Consider the following 14,712-nt stretch of genomic DNA (forward strand, 5'->3'; position numbering starts at 1 on the left):
TTAACATTATCAATAATAACTAAATAAATCCTTGCTATGGCATAAAAGGCGGGCCAAGCGCTTGAGATGAATGGATCTGGTGACGACTCCTTGGATAGAGACAGGACCCCCGCAGCAGTTTGAGGACTGAAACTCCCTCATTCCAGTGTGCCTGGGGGGTCAGTATAGCTATCAGTACTTCCTCTATCTCGTGGTAAAATTCTCAAGTCACACGTACAAGGAAAAGCCCCAAGTGGTTAAAAGTTTCCTAAATCTCAGACAGAGCAATGGACACTATGATCACTGCTAGTTCAAAAGGTGGTTTGCATCATGTCCTGAAAAACCACTGGATGAGGACAGCCCAGCCAGAGTGGGCAGGAGCCCCTTCACTGAACACCTCCTGCCTCAACTCACCTCCTTTAGCTAAAGTCTAAGACTCCACAGTACACCAACACACACCCACGGCCTGGGCATACACTTTGCACCTGGCGTGCTCACAGGAGGTTCCCAGACTGCCACCCACAAGCAAGGTGCAAACTTCAAGTGCAATGAAAGGTCTGGGATGTACCAGTCAGGGTCCCACCAGAGAGACAGAACCGCTCAGCTATAGATACGCCAAGAGATTTATGCCAAAGAATCGGCGTGTGGACACCGGCACATCTGACATCCAGGGCGGGAGCCGCTGGTGGAGACCTCAGCTCTGCCCTTAAGGCTGTTCAATTGATGGGATGAAGTTTGCCCAGATTATTGAGCATAATCTCCTTACTCAAGTCAACTGACTGTAGCTGCTAATCGCATCTATAAAACATCTTCAGAGAAACACAGGCTGTGACTGAATGAGCGGCCCTCTGGCCCAGCCCAGCCGATCCTCGCAGGGGGCAGAGTGGAAGCTCAGAGCACGATCCTTACCCTCGGGCATCCTGGGTCTGGTACTTGGGGGAGGAGGATGGGAAGACACCACTAAAATAAGGACCGTGGTGCTCGGCCTGTCCTTCGGGGGTACGCGAAAGAAGGGGGAGGCGGCGGGGGTCTTGCGTAGCTCAGGAATGCAAAATCTGCTGAAGGGAGAGCCATGGGACTGTCTCCTCTACTGATGACCAGCTGCCCAGAAATCCCCTTCCTTCTAATCACCCGCTTCTCATATTAAACTTTCTTGTTCGAGGCACATACTTTTGGCATATGGCCTCGCAGTCACTTGCCTTTCTCACGTTTCTCATGCCGTCTTTCCTTGTCTGGTTCTCTTTTACTATTTCCCAGCTTTTGATCTCTACTTTTCACCACACCTGGTCCTGAATTTTCAAGTCTCTCTTGCGCAAACACTTCTCCACCTCGGCCGGCACCATCACCACGAGGAACAGACCCGCCTCCCAGGAATCTGGACGAGGTTATACACAAGTTCCCCCAACCAGAGCTGCGCAGGCTTCAATCCAATGTCTTAACTGAGACAAAAAAAGCTTTAGTGTGTCAGACGACGAAATGCAACATCCAGGGGCGTGAAGGAAGCGTGCGCTGGTCCAGCGTCACCCCCCCGTCAGAGGCCCAGGAGAAGGGGTTACAGAGAAAGAGGCCACCTCAGGCTTAGTCCCCGATCCCCAGAGACGTTCAGTGTCAAGCCAGACGCCAGTGACCCCGGTGCAGAGATAGTCAAGCCCGAGTCGGGGCACTGGACTCTTTAGAAAGTCCATCCCTGCAGCCCTTATGAACAAACGGTACAGAGTAATAACGTAGTTACTGATCGTGGAGTTTAAACCAAGGACTATCACGATGATGAGGGTTCGGGTTTTTCTCACAAGAAACCAGCTAGAACCATGAGTTAGTTCCTTCCACTCACGTACGCCTGCATGCCTTTGTTTCCTACATTCTTCGCTAAGCACTGCGTCTCCCACACACAATATGAAAACTGGCTCCGGAGCCAGTGACGAAGCCCTGATTCACCCGTCCCCACCCACACTTCCTTCCAGGGAAAAGGCGAGGCAAGGACAGGACTTTCATAGGTGAAAAAGGGGAGACTGCTAAGTGCTGCCCCGCTGTCACCCAGAGGCTGTCGGGTCTGTGAGCCGCTCAGCACCCTGTGTTTTCCTGGAAGCGGGGCGGGGCCATTCCTGCGGGATGACACAGGCAAACCGTGCGACCCTGGAGAAGAGCTGACTGAACACATTTAGCTGATGCAACGGGACACTGACTCATACGCATCAAACCCCTGCATCCAGCGCCTCAGAGGGGACGCGGGGCAAGGAGACGAGAGCTCACGGTGGACGGTCCCAGCCAGGCCACTGGGAAGTGAGGGGCAGACGGGGCCGCATCCTCGGCAGGTGTCCGGCCCGACAGGGCGATCCCACTGCCCGAATTGTTCTGGGAGAAGAAGGCGCCAGAGGAGGAGACCGTATGTGCAAAGAGGCATCGTACGGCAGAAAACTTGAAATGACCTTAAAACAACCCACAGCAGGCGAACGATTAGATTTTTTCAAAAGGATCAGTGGAATGAAATCTCATGAAGCCATTAGAAATGAATAAAAAGTCGAGGAAAGTTTTTTTTTTTTTTTTTTTTTTTTTGCGGTACGTGGGCCTCTCACTGCTGTGGCCTCTCCCGTTGCGGAGCACAGGCTCCGGATGCGCAGGCTCAGCGGCCATGGCTCACGGGCCCAGCCGCTCCGCGGCACGTGGGATCTTCCTGGACTGGGGCACGAACCCACGTCCCCTGCATCGGCAGGCGGACTCTCAACCACTGCGCCACCAGGGAAGCCCTCGAGGAAAGTATTCTTAACAGAGGCTAGACAAGAACACAGAAAAATAAAAGCAATTTGGCTCAGGGTAGGGAACGTAAGTGGTATTTTCCCTTTGAATATTTTTAAGAATAAAGCTTTTAGCGGAAAGAAACCAAAAAATGAAAAGGAAAGAGGGGAAAGGCTTTGTCTTAACCCGAGGGATAGTCCAGAGCTGTCTGGGCCGCGGCAGCGACACCCTCGTGTGATTTTTCTTACTTTGCTGCGCTCGTAACAAAGCTTTCAGGGAGAAAAACACCAGTATTATGAGTCCAACACAAAGAAAAGGCCTGGACCTTAAATACAGCCAAAGCCCAAGGCATCCGTTCGTGCAAATGTAAGCGCACCAGGGCTCGCTGCGGTGGTGGAGCCCTAACTGGGGTCGTCCGGGAACAGGGCTCTCGACAGAGAGGTGGGCGCCAAGCAGCGGAAGCCCTCGGCCTCCACGCCGAGGCACCCCTGGCCCGTGGCCGCCTGCCCCTCACGACCAGCCACGGAGCTTCGCACCCCCAGGGCCGCTCCCGCCTGCACCTCGGGAAGCAGGATGGCCGGGCAGGGCCGCTCCCGCTTGCACCTCGGGAAGCAGGATGGCCGGGCCTCAGGCTCCCTGTCCCAGAGGTCACCTGCGCCTCGCCTCTCTGCCCATTCTCCTGCGGACGCCTTCCCTCCGCCTCTGTCCTCCACCGGGGGCGCCGGCCTCCCCCGCCCTCCCCCGCCCTGCCTGTTAACTTTCCAGCTCACAGCAGAGGACCTGAAAGCCATCACTGCCCGATTAGCTGTGGGTGGGGATTACCAGTCAGGTGTTAGAGTGACAGCATTTCATTTTCTTTTCCTTTTTAAAGATTTTTTTTTCTTTTGGGATGTGGAACATCCTTAAAGTCTTCAGCGAACTCGCTACAATACAGCCTGTGCCCCGCGCCCCGATTTCCCGGCCCCGAGGCACGCGGATCCCAGCTCCCCACTGGAAGGCGCCGTCTCGGCCACCGCACCGCCAGGGAAGTCCCTGGTTTTCTTTTAGAGCGGTCAGAATCCTAGCATAGGTGCTTCTACTTTAAACACTGCTGCAGTAACCCCAGGCATGCCAAGCAGGTTTTTTAAATTGAGTATGTGGTTGGTGTCTTCATTACGTGTATCTGTTAATGGGGCTGGAGTTGTCTCTGAAACAGTAAGTCAGCAGAATCTCTCCTTTCAGTAGGGTTTTGCTGCTCGCCAGCGCGGCTACTCAGAAAATAACCTCCCGTAAAAGGGTAAATCCTATTACAGAAATGGTCTACTTCTTACAGGCCGTCGCTGCCGGGAGAGTTCTAATTGACTGGTGATTCCCAGCCAGCAGATCAAGTCTCTCAGCTGTACCGCCCTGAGGGAGACCGTCGGAGTCTGCGGGCTGCAGCTGGGCCAGGCGCTCCCCATGCAGGAGGGAACCTCAGGAGAGCTGGACGGACCAGCTCCACGCACAGGAGGCGCCAGCAGGAACAGGAGCTCCAGACGCGCACCTGCAGCCCAGTGCCCCCCGCCTTCCTGCCGTGCCTGCACGCCCACAGGTTGTCACACGCGGCCTAACGCGCATCGGCCAGGAGTGGCCTCTCGTTAATTTGATCGCCTCCCAGTGGTCAGTGAAGGACATGAAACACTTGCTGAGCCACAGGTGTGGGTCCTGATATAGTTCCGGGGCTTCTTAAAATGCTGAGACCCTGGTGTCCTTCCAGAGCTGCCCTGTAACGAGAAACGCCTCCCTCTCCATCCGCCTCTGAACGGAAGGCCACTGATAGGAGGCTCTTCCAACTTACAGCCGAGAAAGCAGGTCTCAGTTAATTTGGAGGATGGTCCTCATGAAGGGGGTGGCCCACCTGCTCCGAAGGGCCTGTAGTCCCAGCTGATGCGTCCCCCGAGAAGCAGGCTAAGCTAAGGAGGATGGCAGTGCAGCTGGGTCCACAGCAGGCTCGGTACACTGCACGGGAGAAAGAGCTCGAACAGCTGGAACCCAGAGAACCCTTCAGTGTCCTCTGGGGATGGACTTCCTGCCACGGACAAGCTGACCCAGGCTTCGGAAGGCAAGACAGAGGCCAGGTGAGCACAGGGACGTGGGCCAGGGCTGAAAGGTGAGCTCCAGGGGCCGGGGGAAGACAGTTCCCTCAGCCTTGTCGAGGTTAGGTTTTCAGGAGGTACAATAAATAATGCAGAGATGGCAGGAAAACGTTTTAGAAAAAGTTTCCATGGGTGAATTTTGACCTAGGGCGCCTGGTGATGGGCAGTCATAAGACTCGTGGACCCTGGAGCAGATGAACACCAAGCAGGGATGGACCGGGCACCCGGCGGCGCAGGAAGCCGAGCCCTGCGTGGGGCAGGGAGAGCTGCCCAGGCCCCGGTTGAAAGCGGCAAACAGAGGAAGCAACCTTCCTGGAAGGACCGAGGCTCAGAGCTGGGGGAGGAAAAGGCAACCATGAGGAAATCCACTCAGACACTTTACTTGTGTGAGAGAAAAACATAGGCACTTCCCTGGATGTCCAGTGGTTAGGACTCTGCGCTTTCACTGCCGAGGGCCCGGGTTCGATCCCTGGTCAGGGAACTAAGACCCAGCGAGCCATGCAGCAAGGCCCCCCCCAAAAAACAAAAAAAGTTGACGGTTTTTTTTAGAAATAAATTTGCTTTTTATTTCTTATTCTTTCTTTACTTGGCCAAGCTGTGTGGTCTGCAAGATCTCAGTCCCCCGACCAGGGAGGGAACCCAGGCCCTCGGCAGTGAAAGCTCAGAGTATGAACCACTGGACTGCCAGGGAATTCGCAACCCCTAAACTTTTAAGTTTAAAGTTTAAAAGACGTAACATGTAGAAAATCCTACAGCTGAGCGTGTGGTGGGGAGGGCAGGAGCTGGCCTCTTTCTTGGCGCCCTTAACCGCCCTTCACTCCTTCTACATGACTCTTCTTGCCAAGTACACCGATGGGTGTCGCCAAGGTCTCTTCTGTAACATGTTGCTCAAGCCTCAGCTTTTTCCTACTGGCCGCGCTCCAGGGGAGCCAAGCCTTAAGCGGTCCTGGTGTTTCCAACACCTTCTCTCTAAATAAAAGCTTCTAAAATAGCCCCGCCTTCCACCTGCCCGGAAGCACGGCTTCGAACGTGCTTTCTCTTGTCGGGCCACTCAGGCCACGAGTCTCTGCAGCCTTCCTTGATCCCAGAGCCTGCAGAGCAAGTGACTCAGCCTGCTTCTCCTTCTCTTCATCCTCGCCACCTGTTCGTGCTGGTTTGCCTCCCGAGTCATTGGCAGGTCCTGTACGTACTCAGGGTGACATTCATGGAGAAAAGGCCCCCCCAGACTCAGGAAAGGACGGCTGCAAGGCGGCTCGCTGTCTGACCTGGCTTCCTTCTCAGAAGGCTCCGTGTGCGAGAAGCAAACTTCTGGGGTTGAACTTGAACTTGGAGAACTGGGCCCATGCTCACACTGGCTTCTAAAAGAAGAGCGAAATCCAACAACCGCCTCCCGCCACGCGATCACAGCCCAAGTGAGAGAAACCTAAGGGGTAGCTCGGGCAGCGAGTCTACGGCGTTAGGTCATCTTCCCCCCAAACTCCGCTCAGTACTATCGGTCCCCGGTGTCGGCCCCTCCGTAAAGGAGTTGGCAGTTCTCTCCAGTTTCGGTGTAGCTTGACGGCGAGGCTGGAACCCGCAGCCCAGCCTACAGCACCAGCCCGGGAGCACCGGATTCGCGGGGGCCGGCAGGGCCGCCTCTCAGGCCCAAGGAGCCGTCACCCTTGGAGGGACACTCTGTTCACACAGGCCTGCGACAAATGAGGAAAACCAGACTACGGTTTGCATCCCTGCTCCGGAAACCAAAGGCCACGTGAGGATCGCTGATGCCAAACGTGCGGCCGGCGTGACGGGGAAGACAGCATCTGGGGGACTGAGGGGGACGGGAGCTTTGATTTGGAGGAGCAGTGAAAACCTAGCATTCGTGTGTTCTGCTGTGTTTGTGTTTTAATCACAAGTGAACTAAATCTTGTCTTAAAATCAATTTTCACATTTTTTTCGGGATAACCAGAGGTATTCAGTGCCGTAAATCTAGGACTAGGAATCGGGACCATGTAAGAGTCTTTCCACTAAGCAAAGATGGTTAGAGCTGCATGTTTATCTATTGTGAGCCCTGAGTCAGAGATAAAGAGGGTCAGAAACAAGAGACACGCAAAGACAGAAAACATGGAAGGGGAAAAGGCAACTGAGAAAGACGGCAGAATATACTGTATCTCATTGAAGTTAAGACTCCATTGATTGAAAGTTAAATTAGCATTTAACGCTCCATTATGGAAGAAAAATGCTGCCAATAAAACGAAGATGTTAAAATGTAAAAAAAATAAATCAATTTTATCTTAGAACAGATGGAATTCCATACGTCAAGGCTGAGGCCAAGGTCTCAGGGCTGAGCCAGGACTCCTCCCCCTTTACGATGCACGGGAATCCCCTGGGAGGGGAGGGGGTTGCAAAAATGCAGAGTCCAGTTGCGCAGGGCTGGGGTGGGGCCTGAGACGCTGACCCTCCAGCAAGCGCCCAGGTGACGCCCGCGCTGCCACCCTGAGCCCCAGGACCTCACTCGTGCCCTGGCATGTGAGCATTGCAGCTCGGAGCTAACTCACAGGTGACTGCTGTTACATCCCTGGACTCTGGGATTCAGAAAACGTGGTTGCCACCTCATCACTGTAACCATAACACCTACTCGAGCATTAGTACACGCCAGCCACGTTCTAAGCCCTTTACAGACATAACCCGTCCAACCCTCAGCAGATCTTGACGGGGAACAGTCCGTTGTCATCTTCACTTACAAATGCAGACACCGTGGCACACAGGCGGCACAGGTCTGAATCCCTACCAGACCGGGGAGCATGGATCAAACCACTTAATTTGTAAAGGCAAAAATAACAATATGTCTCTCGTGGTTTTAGGACTGGATGATCTGAAAAACTCTGAAAATCATGAGAAATGTAAAGTACTTTGTAAGCTCTGAAATACTATATACAAACGGAAGTCACTGATGAGGAGATGATTCTCAGTGGTTTGCTGTGCTAAGACTCCTCATTCCTGTGTTTTACAGTCAGTCCTCTGTATCCACGGGTTCCACATCCTCGAATTCAACTGATCGTGGATCAAAAATATTCAGGAAAAAGAATCCAGAAAGGTCCAAAAGGCAAAAGTTGAATTTGCTAGAAAGGCAACTGTTTACACAGTTTTTACATCCTATTTATGACTATTTAAATGCACTGACATTGTATGAACAACTGTTTACACGTGACTGAGGTTGTAGTAGGTATTGGAAGTAATCTAGACACGACTTCAAATATGCTGGAGGGACCGCTGTGCTCTCCTAAATTACATCCAACAGAAACCCTTGAGTGGCTTTACCACAAAATGTCTCATCTGTGAACTTTACCACACGATCCTGGAGATGCACTTTATTAGCTGAAACCAGCCCTCATAACAGCTGTGCTCGTGCCAGGACGAAAGCTGGACCACGGAAGCCTGGAATCTCTCAAAGGGTCCCGCACAGACCACAGCCCCGAGCAAGACGCCAGAGGCCCAAGGAGCAGAAATCACCTGGATGTTACCTTTCTCAGAAGGATGAACAAAACCGGAGGTAAGCAATTTAAAGCTCATTACCACCCGCACATTCCGATGGGCTGAGAACCCAAGGGCGGCTCCGTGATTCACTCCCGCTCGCCTCCACGGACCCTCCCTCAACAGGGCAGGAATTTACGGGCACTACAAGCTCAGCTGTTGTCTGGGCGAGAGTCTGTTATTACAACACTACTTCCCTTATTGTGCTCGTCAGCTAAAGATCGACTGAAAATCACTTTTCTGGCCAACAGGATCCTGTCACCCAGTGACCTAACCTCGGATGACTAGACTATAGCCATTGGCATTTCCCAGCCAACAGGGGCTGCTCCGTCCCAATTCTGCAGCCAAACGGTCCAGGAAAAAACGGACTGCATGGCTGTGAGCGCCCACGTGCCCTTGCAGCCGGGGCACCCGTCCTGCTCCCACAATGGATGCCCTGCGGAGCTCACGGGCTGGGACGGGACAGTGTGCTCTGCGCAGCCTCTTCCCGACCTTGGCTCATCTCCCCTGGTTCCCCACGAAGGACAGGCCCGTGCAGGAACCCCACACACACACACACACACACACACACACGCACACGCGTGCGCACGCACATGCACGCGCACATGCACGCACACACACCGCTCCCACCCTGTCTTTCCTGGAATTTCTCTCTCCTGCTTGGTTGCAAGGATGAAGGGATACCCTCCCTCCAGAGTTAGTGAGACTGAAAACAGGAAAACCACAGTGGGGGGGCAGGGGGAGGGAATCAATGAAACAAAAAGCCTTCTCTTCAGGAAAGCACCAAAACTGATAAATCTCTAGCATGACAAAGATAAAGAGAGCAGACATGAATCACCCACAACAGGAATGAACCCAGGGATGTCACGACAGGCACCACCAACAACTTCACGCTCGTAAGTTCAGCGACAGAAGAAAAGGGCCGATTTCTCCAAAACCATAAACCGCCAAAACTCATCCAAGATGAAACAGACAGCCTGAATGGTTCTACAACCACTAAAGCTGCTGAATTTGTAATTAAAGACCAAAAAAGAATTCTCCAGGCCAGGTGGTTTAATTGGAGAATTCGACCAAACATTTAAGGAAGAATTAACAGAACTTTTACAATCTCTTCCAGAAAACAGAAGAGGAAGGAAAACTTCCCAACTCTTGAGTTTTCCTCGAGTTGGTGTTCCTCGTTTAGATGACAGAAAGCAAAATTCAACTGCAGGGCTTTTCTCCATCTCTTCCAGGCACTAAGATATCTTACAAATAAAAGTCGCCCTAAAATCTCCGCAACGTTTCACTGTAATAGTGAATTTTTCTTGCGGTATATTAAGTTCCCGTACTCTAGACAAGTGGAAATATTTTTATTTTATTTTCTTTATTTTTTTGGCCACGTCGGGTCTCAGCTGCATCATGTGGGATCTTCTGTTGCTGTTGTGGCGCGTGGGCTTCTCTCTAGTTGTGGCGCGCGGGCTCCAGAGCGCGGTGGGCTCTGTAGTTTGTGTCACGTGGGCTCTCTCGTTGAGGCGCGCGAGCTCAGTAGCTGTGGCGCCCGGGCTTAGTTGCTCCGTGGCCTGTGGGATCTTAGTTCCCCGACCAGGGATCGAACCTGCATCCCCTGCATTGGAAGGCGGATTCTTTACCACTGCACTGCCAGGGAAGTCCTGGTGGAAATATTTTAAACAGATCTCCAAGGGGCTGTTTTTACTTCAGTGCTTCTACCACTGATTGACATTCCAAAACATTTTACAGTCACCGAGAAATTGAAGCTGAAAACTTCACAGTGGGAATCCCAACACTGCATCTTGAAGATGTAGGAGCATTAACTGGATTCAAACAGTGAGGACACAGAACTGCAGCTAGTGTGAGCAGTCAGCTCAGATGATGAACCCAACAGGGATGTGACCAAATGCCACAGCCAGGGTTCTGTGGGAGGGTCACGTGCATCCTGCACTGGGAAGCTGAAAGCCGGTGCCCCCAGGCCAGCTTCCCTGTTCTGTCTCAGGCTGGGACCGCCAGGCATCCGCGGGAGTCGAGACTAGAGGCTGTGAATCCATTCCAGGTGAAGATGATTGAGCCCGAGCCCCCTTCTCGCCGCACGTACCTGGACAGACCCTTGCTCACTCTGCCGAGTTTCAGCAGGACAGGTGTGGGCAGAGCACGCTACTGACCAGTTCAGAAGCTGGGGAAGCATCAGAAAGTGAGGGATGGAGCACAGACCGGCAGAGCCTGGGCCACTCCCAGGTGTGGAGCTGCCCTGACGTCTCCCTGCCAGGGACCAGGCCCCTCACACAAATGCAGGTGGGAGCGCGTGTGGCCAGGCAATTTTTAAAGTCACGTCTAAAATCTTTTAATTCAAGGATGATGTTAAACATATATGTATATAAATGTACACGTATGTAAATAGAGATGTGTGTAAATTTATATATATAAATAATCTCTTGTCTATATGTGAGACAAGCATGCTACTAACAAGTTTAAAAGTCATCCAGGGCTTCCCTGGGGGCGCAGTGGTTGAGAATCTGCCTGCTAATGCAGGGGACACGGGTTCGAGCCCTGGTCTGGGAAGATCCCACGTGCCGCGGAGCAACTAGGCCCGTGAGCCACAAGTACTGAGCCTGTGCATCTGGAGCTTGTGCTCCGCGACAAGAGAGGCCGCAACAGTGAGAGGCCCGCGCACGCGATGAAAAGCGGCCCCCACTCGCCGCAACTATAAGAAAGCCCTCGCACAGAAACGAAGACCCAACACAGCCAAAAATAAATAAATTAAAAAAAAAAAAGTCATCCACTGTTTCTTCCTCAAGCTCTTGAAATAAACTGGGTTCCTTTAGAGGATACAAGTTTACTCAAAATATAATTTATTTTTCCTCCTGAAAAATTATAATACTGGGAGTAGGGGGAGCAGAATCTGAGATAGTGGGAAAATGCAGCATGTCACAGAGATAATTACGTGGTAACGACAGGAAAGGGCAGGAAGAGGAGCCCATCATCACATCCGAATGTCAAGTGACCTACCGCACAGGGGAACCTCTGAGACACAGAGAGAAACAGCTCGCCCTTGGTGTCCGGAACAGAGCAAGTGTCTGATTCTCCCACCCGCATGGCGTGCCCAGAGGCTCCTGCCTCCTCTGCTCAGCTGCCAGGACAGAGGGCGGCGCACACACCTCCACGAGCCTCCAGGCCTCGCTGATGACGGCATACTGGAGACGATTCAGAGCGAAGCCGTCCACCTCCTTCATGAGTCTGACCGGGGACTGGCCGATCTTCCGCATCAGGGCGTAGGTTCTGTCCACCGTCGCAGGGGCCGTCTCTGGGTGTGGGACCAGCTCCACCAACGGGACGTAGTAGGGTGGATTTACCTTAGGAGAGAGACAGAGCAGAGAGAGTCAGGAAGACGGCACTGGCGTCTGGGCGTCATTCCAGCAGGGCTGGCTCACTGTTCCGAAGGGTCAGCAGCAGGGCGGACGGGGCCCCTCGAGATTCAGCACCAGTGACAAGAAACTCGAGAAATGAAGTAATGCACAGAGCAGGGAGGAAACGAAAGAACGTGAGCACAGAACTGCATGAATCATAGCCAACACTGAGGTCCACATCGGAGCGTGCAAACTGCCGTCCCGTACATTTACCGCTTACCTCCAAACCCCTGACCTCCCTCGGGATTTCTCTGCCCAGCCGTCTTGACCTCGTAAGCTTCTACCTACCCTGCCCCCAGCCATCCTCTTTCCACAACAGTCATTGCCGGTCTACTGTGTCAGTGTTAAAAATTAGTGGAGGGCTTCCCTGGTGGCGCAGTGGTTGAGAATCTGCCTGCCAATGCAGGGGACACGGGTTCGAGCCCTGGTCTGGGAAGATCCCACATGCCGTGGAGCAACTAGGCCCGTGAGCCACAACTACTGAGCCTGCGCGTCCGGAGCCTGTGCTCCGCAACGGGAGAGGCCACAACAGTGAGAGGCCCGCACACCGCGATGAAGAATGGCCCCTGCTCGCCGCAACTAGAGAAGGTCCTCACACAGAAACGAAGACCCAACACAGCCAAAAATAAATAAATTAATTAATTTAAAAAAAATGATTGGATTGGCAGTATCTTCCCTAACGTTGGCATTTCCTTAACTTCTCCATGTCGAGCCTCAAACATCTGCTTCCGCAATCATACCTTACCCAGAAGTCACACAACATCAGAAGCTCTCTTCAGCCTCAACATCGTGATAGATGCTAAGACAGGAAGAGTCTGTCCACTCAAGCGGAAATGCTTGCCCACCCAGCTCTGGTGTTCTTGGTTTCCTTTGAGAAACCACTCTTGAAGATTCTCAAGGAAAATTCTCCTACATCTAAAGAAAAGGCTGTTTGAGGGGCTTCCCTGGCGGTCCAGTGGTTAAGGCTGCGCGCTCCCACTGCACGGGGCACGGGTTCGATCCCTGGTCGGGGAACTAAGATCCAACATGCCGCCGGGCACGGCCAAAAAACAAAAACAGAAAAAGGAAAAGGCTGTTTGATTAAAGGCTGCTGATCAGCCTCACCACTAAGCAGATGCACACGAAACTGTTCCCCGAATGAGGCTTGACTGTAAATTGTCTTCCCTCCATGTTGGGGTGAAAACTGGTAGAATCTCACATCTACCAAGTAACTATATGAAGCATCCTTTAAAAGGACTTCTTCTACAGAAGAGAGAAGAAACTATTTCTCCTAGGACTGGCGGGAGAGGCAGCTGGTCCCACACTTCAGAGGTTTATTCTGCTCCCAGCCTGTCTTGGTCACCCTGTCGCATCCGTCCTAGAAAGCAAGCGAGGATAGCATCTAGTTCAAATAAATTACAAAGCAATGCCTTAGTTGAATCACTTGTCTCCTGCCTATCATCACTGAATTCTTATAAAAATGTTTAACCTCTAGCCTTTTTAAGAGCAGAATGATAAGAACTGGAAGCATGTCTCTCCTCGGTGAACTTCTCTTTACTATAAAGCAGGGATGTGGGGACTTCCCTGGTGGCGCAGTAGTTAAGAATCTGTCTGCCAGTGCAGGGGACACGGGTTCGAGCCCTGGTCTGGGAAGGTCCCACATGCCGCGGAGCAACTAAGCCCGTACGCCACAACTACTGAGCCCACACGCCTAGAGCTCACGAGCCACAACGACTGAGCCCACGTGCCACAACGACTGAAGCCCATGCGCCTAGAGCCCGTGCTCCGCAACAAGAGAAGCCACCACAATGAGAAGCCCTCGCACCACAACGAAGAGTGGCCCCCACTCGCCGCAACTAGAGGAAGCCTGCGCGCAGCAACGAAGACCCAACGCAGCCAAAAATAAATAAATAAAGTTTTTTTAAAAAAGAGAGAGATGGAGTAAAACCCCTGTCAGAGGACTTAGGGGATGTTTTCTGAACAATTTGATTCAGTTGTTTTTTAAACTGACTTAGAAGTAAAAACACTGGTTAGAAACGGAAGCTCCTGACTAAGAGGCCTGCACCTTTTATTGAAGCAACCAAGTAACAATCACGGTGTCTAAGAGGCTTCTTATGGACACACATATGTCACGGAAGCAGGACATGACATGCTTCATGGGACTTGGTATTTGGGTGCGTCCGTTAAGGTCTCTCTGGTGCTGTTTTCACCTGTATGGAGTGGTAACTAAGTGCTTGGTTTTCTTCTCTGTGCTCTGGGTCTAAGTCTCCTTATCTTATAACCATTCTTTTACACCTTCCATTAAACTTCAGTGTGAGGACATCCAGACCACTCAGTCACGTAAACGGTGGTCCAGGCTGTCCCTCTGAGCAGCACGGAAGACGCAGCAGGCATCTATGACTCCCAGGCTGTCCCTCTGAGCAGCATGGAAGACGCAGCAGGCATCTATGACTCCCCTGGGTCTTCATCTCCTCCTCTAACCTCCTCTTGCTCAGAAAGAGGCATTTCCCTGCTCCCCACTCGAGGACCCCTCACCTCCCTAGGCCCTGGCCACTCGTGCTGGGAATTCTGCCCCAAGTTCCGTGCAGGAGCTGCCAGTTCTCATTCTTCAGAGTAACTCTCTCGATTCTCCATGACCCAAGTATTACCAAGCCGTCCACCTTTCTCCTGCTCTTGCAGTCAAGCTGGTCTCCTGGCAATTCTACGAGGCCCATGCTCGTTCTTGGCCCGGGGTGGGCTTGAGCTAAGTTAGTGGCGTCTCTGTCCTAGCAGGCTGTCCCAGGTCTCCAAGGTCACACTGACCTCCACTCGGTACTCAAACGTCCACCGAATGACCCCTGAATCCCCACTCTGATTCCCCTTTCCTGACATTAACACGTTAATCGCAAAAAGATTGAGTGCCCACGTGCCAACTTGGAGCTCATGGTCCAACACGCCTCGCAGCGCACGCCCGGTGAGTGCGTTGGCGCAGTCAGTGGCAACGTCTGGTGGAAGGG

At 52.5% G+C, this 14,712-nt stretch overlaps 1 protein-coding gene across 1 annotated transcript in view; it reads right to left on the reverse strand.

Moving 5' to 3' along the window:
• CRYL1 (crystallin lambda 1) overlaps window positions 1-14,712 on the reverse strand; it is a 73,025-nt gene that overhangs the window by 8,919 nt on the left and 49,394 nt on the right. Inside the window, exon 5 of the mRNA XM_079902642.1 lies at window positions 11,489-11,683. Coding sequence (XP_079758768.1) covers window positions 11,489-11,683 — 195 coding nt within the window. The remainder of the gene's footprint in view (window positions 1-11,488; window positions 11,684-14,712) is intronic.

Source organism: Stenella coeruleoalba (genome assembly GCF_951394435.1).
Source record: "Stenella coeruleoalba genome assembly, chromosome: 18".
Classification (NCBI taxonomy): domain Eukaryota; kingdom Metazoa; phylum Chordata; class Mammalia; order Artiodactyla; family Delphinidae; genus Stenella; species Stenella coeruleoalba.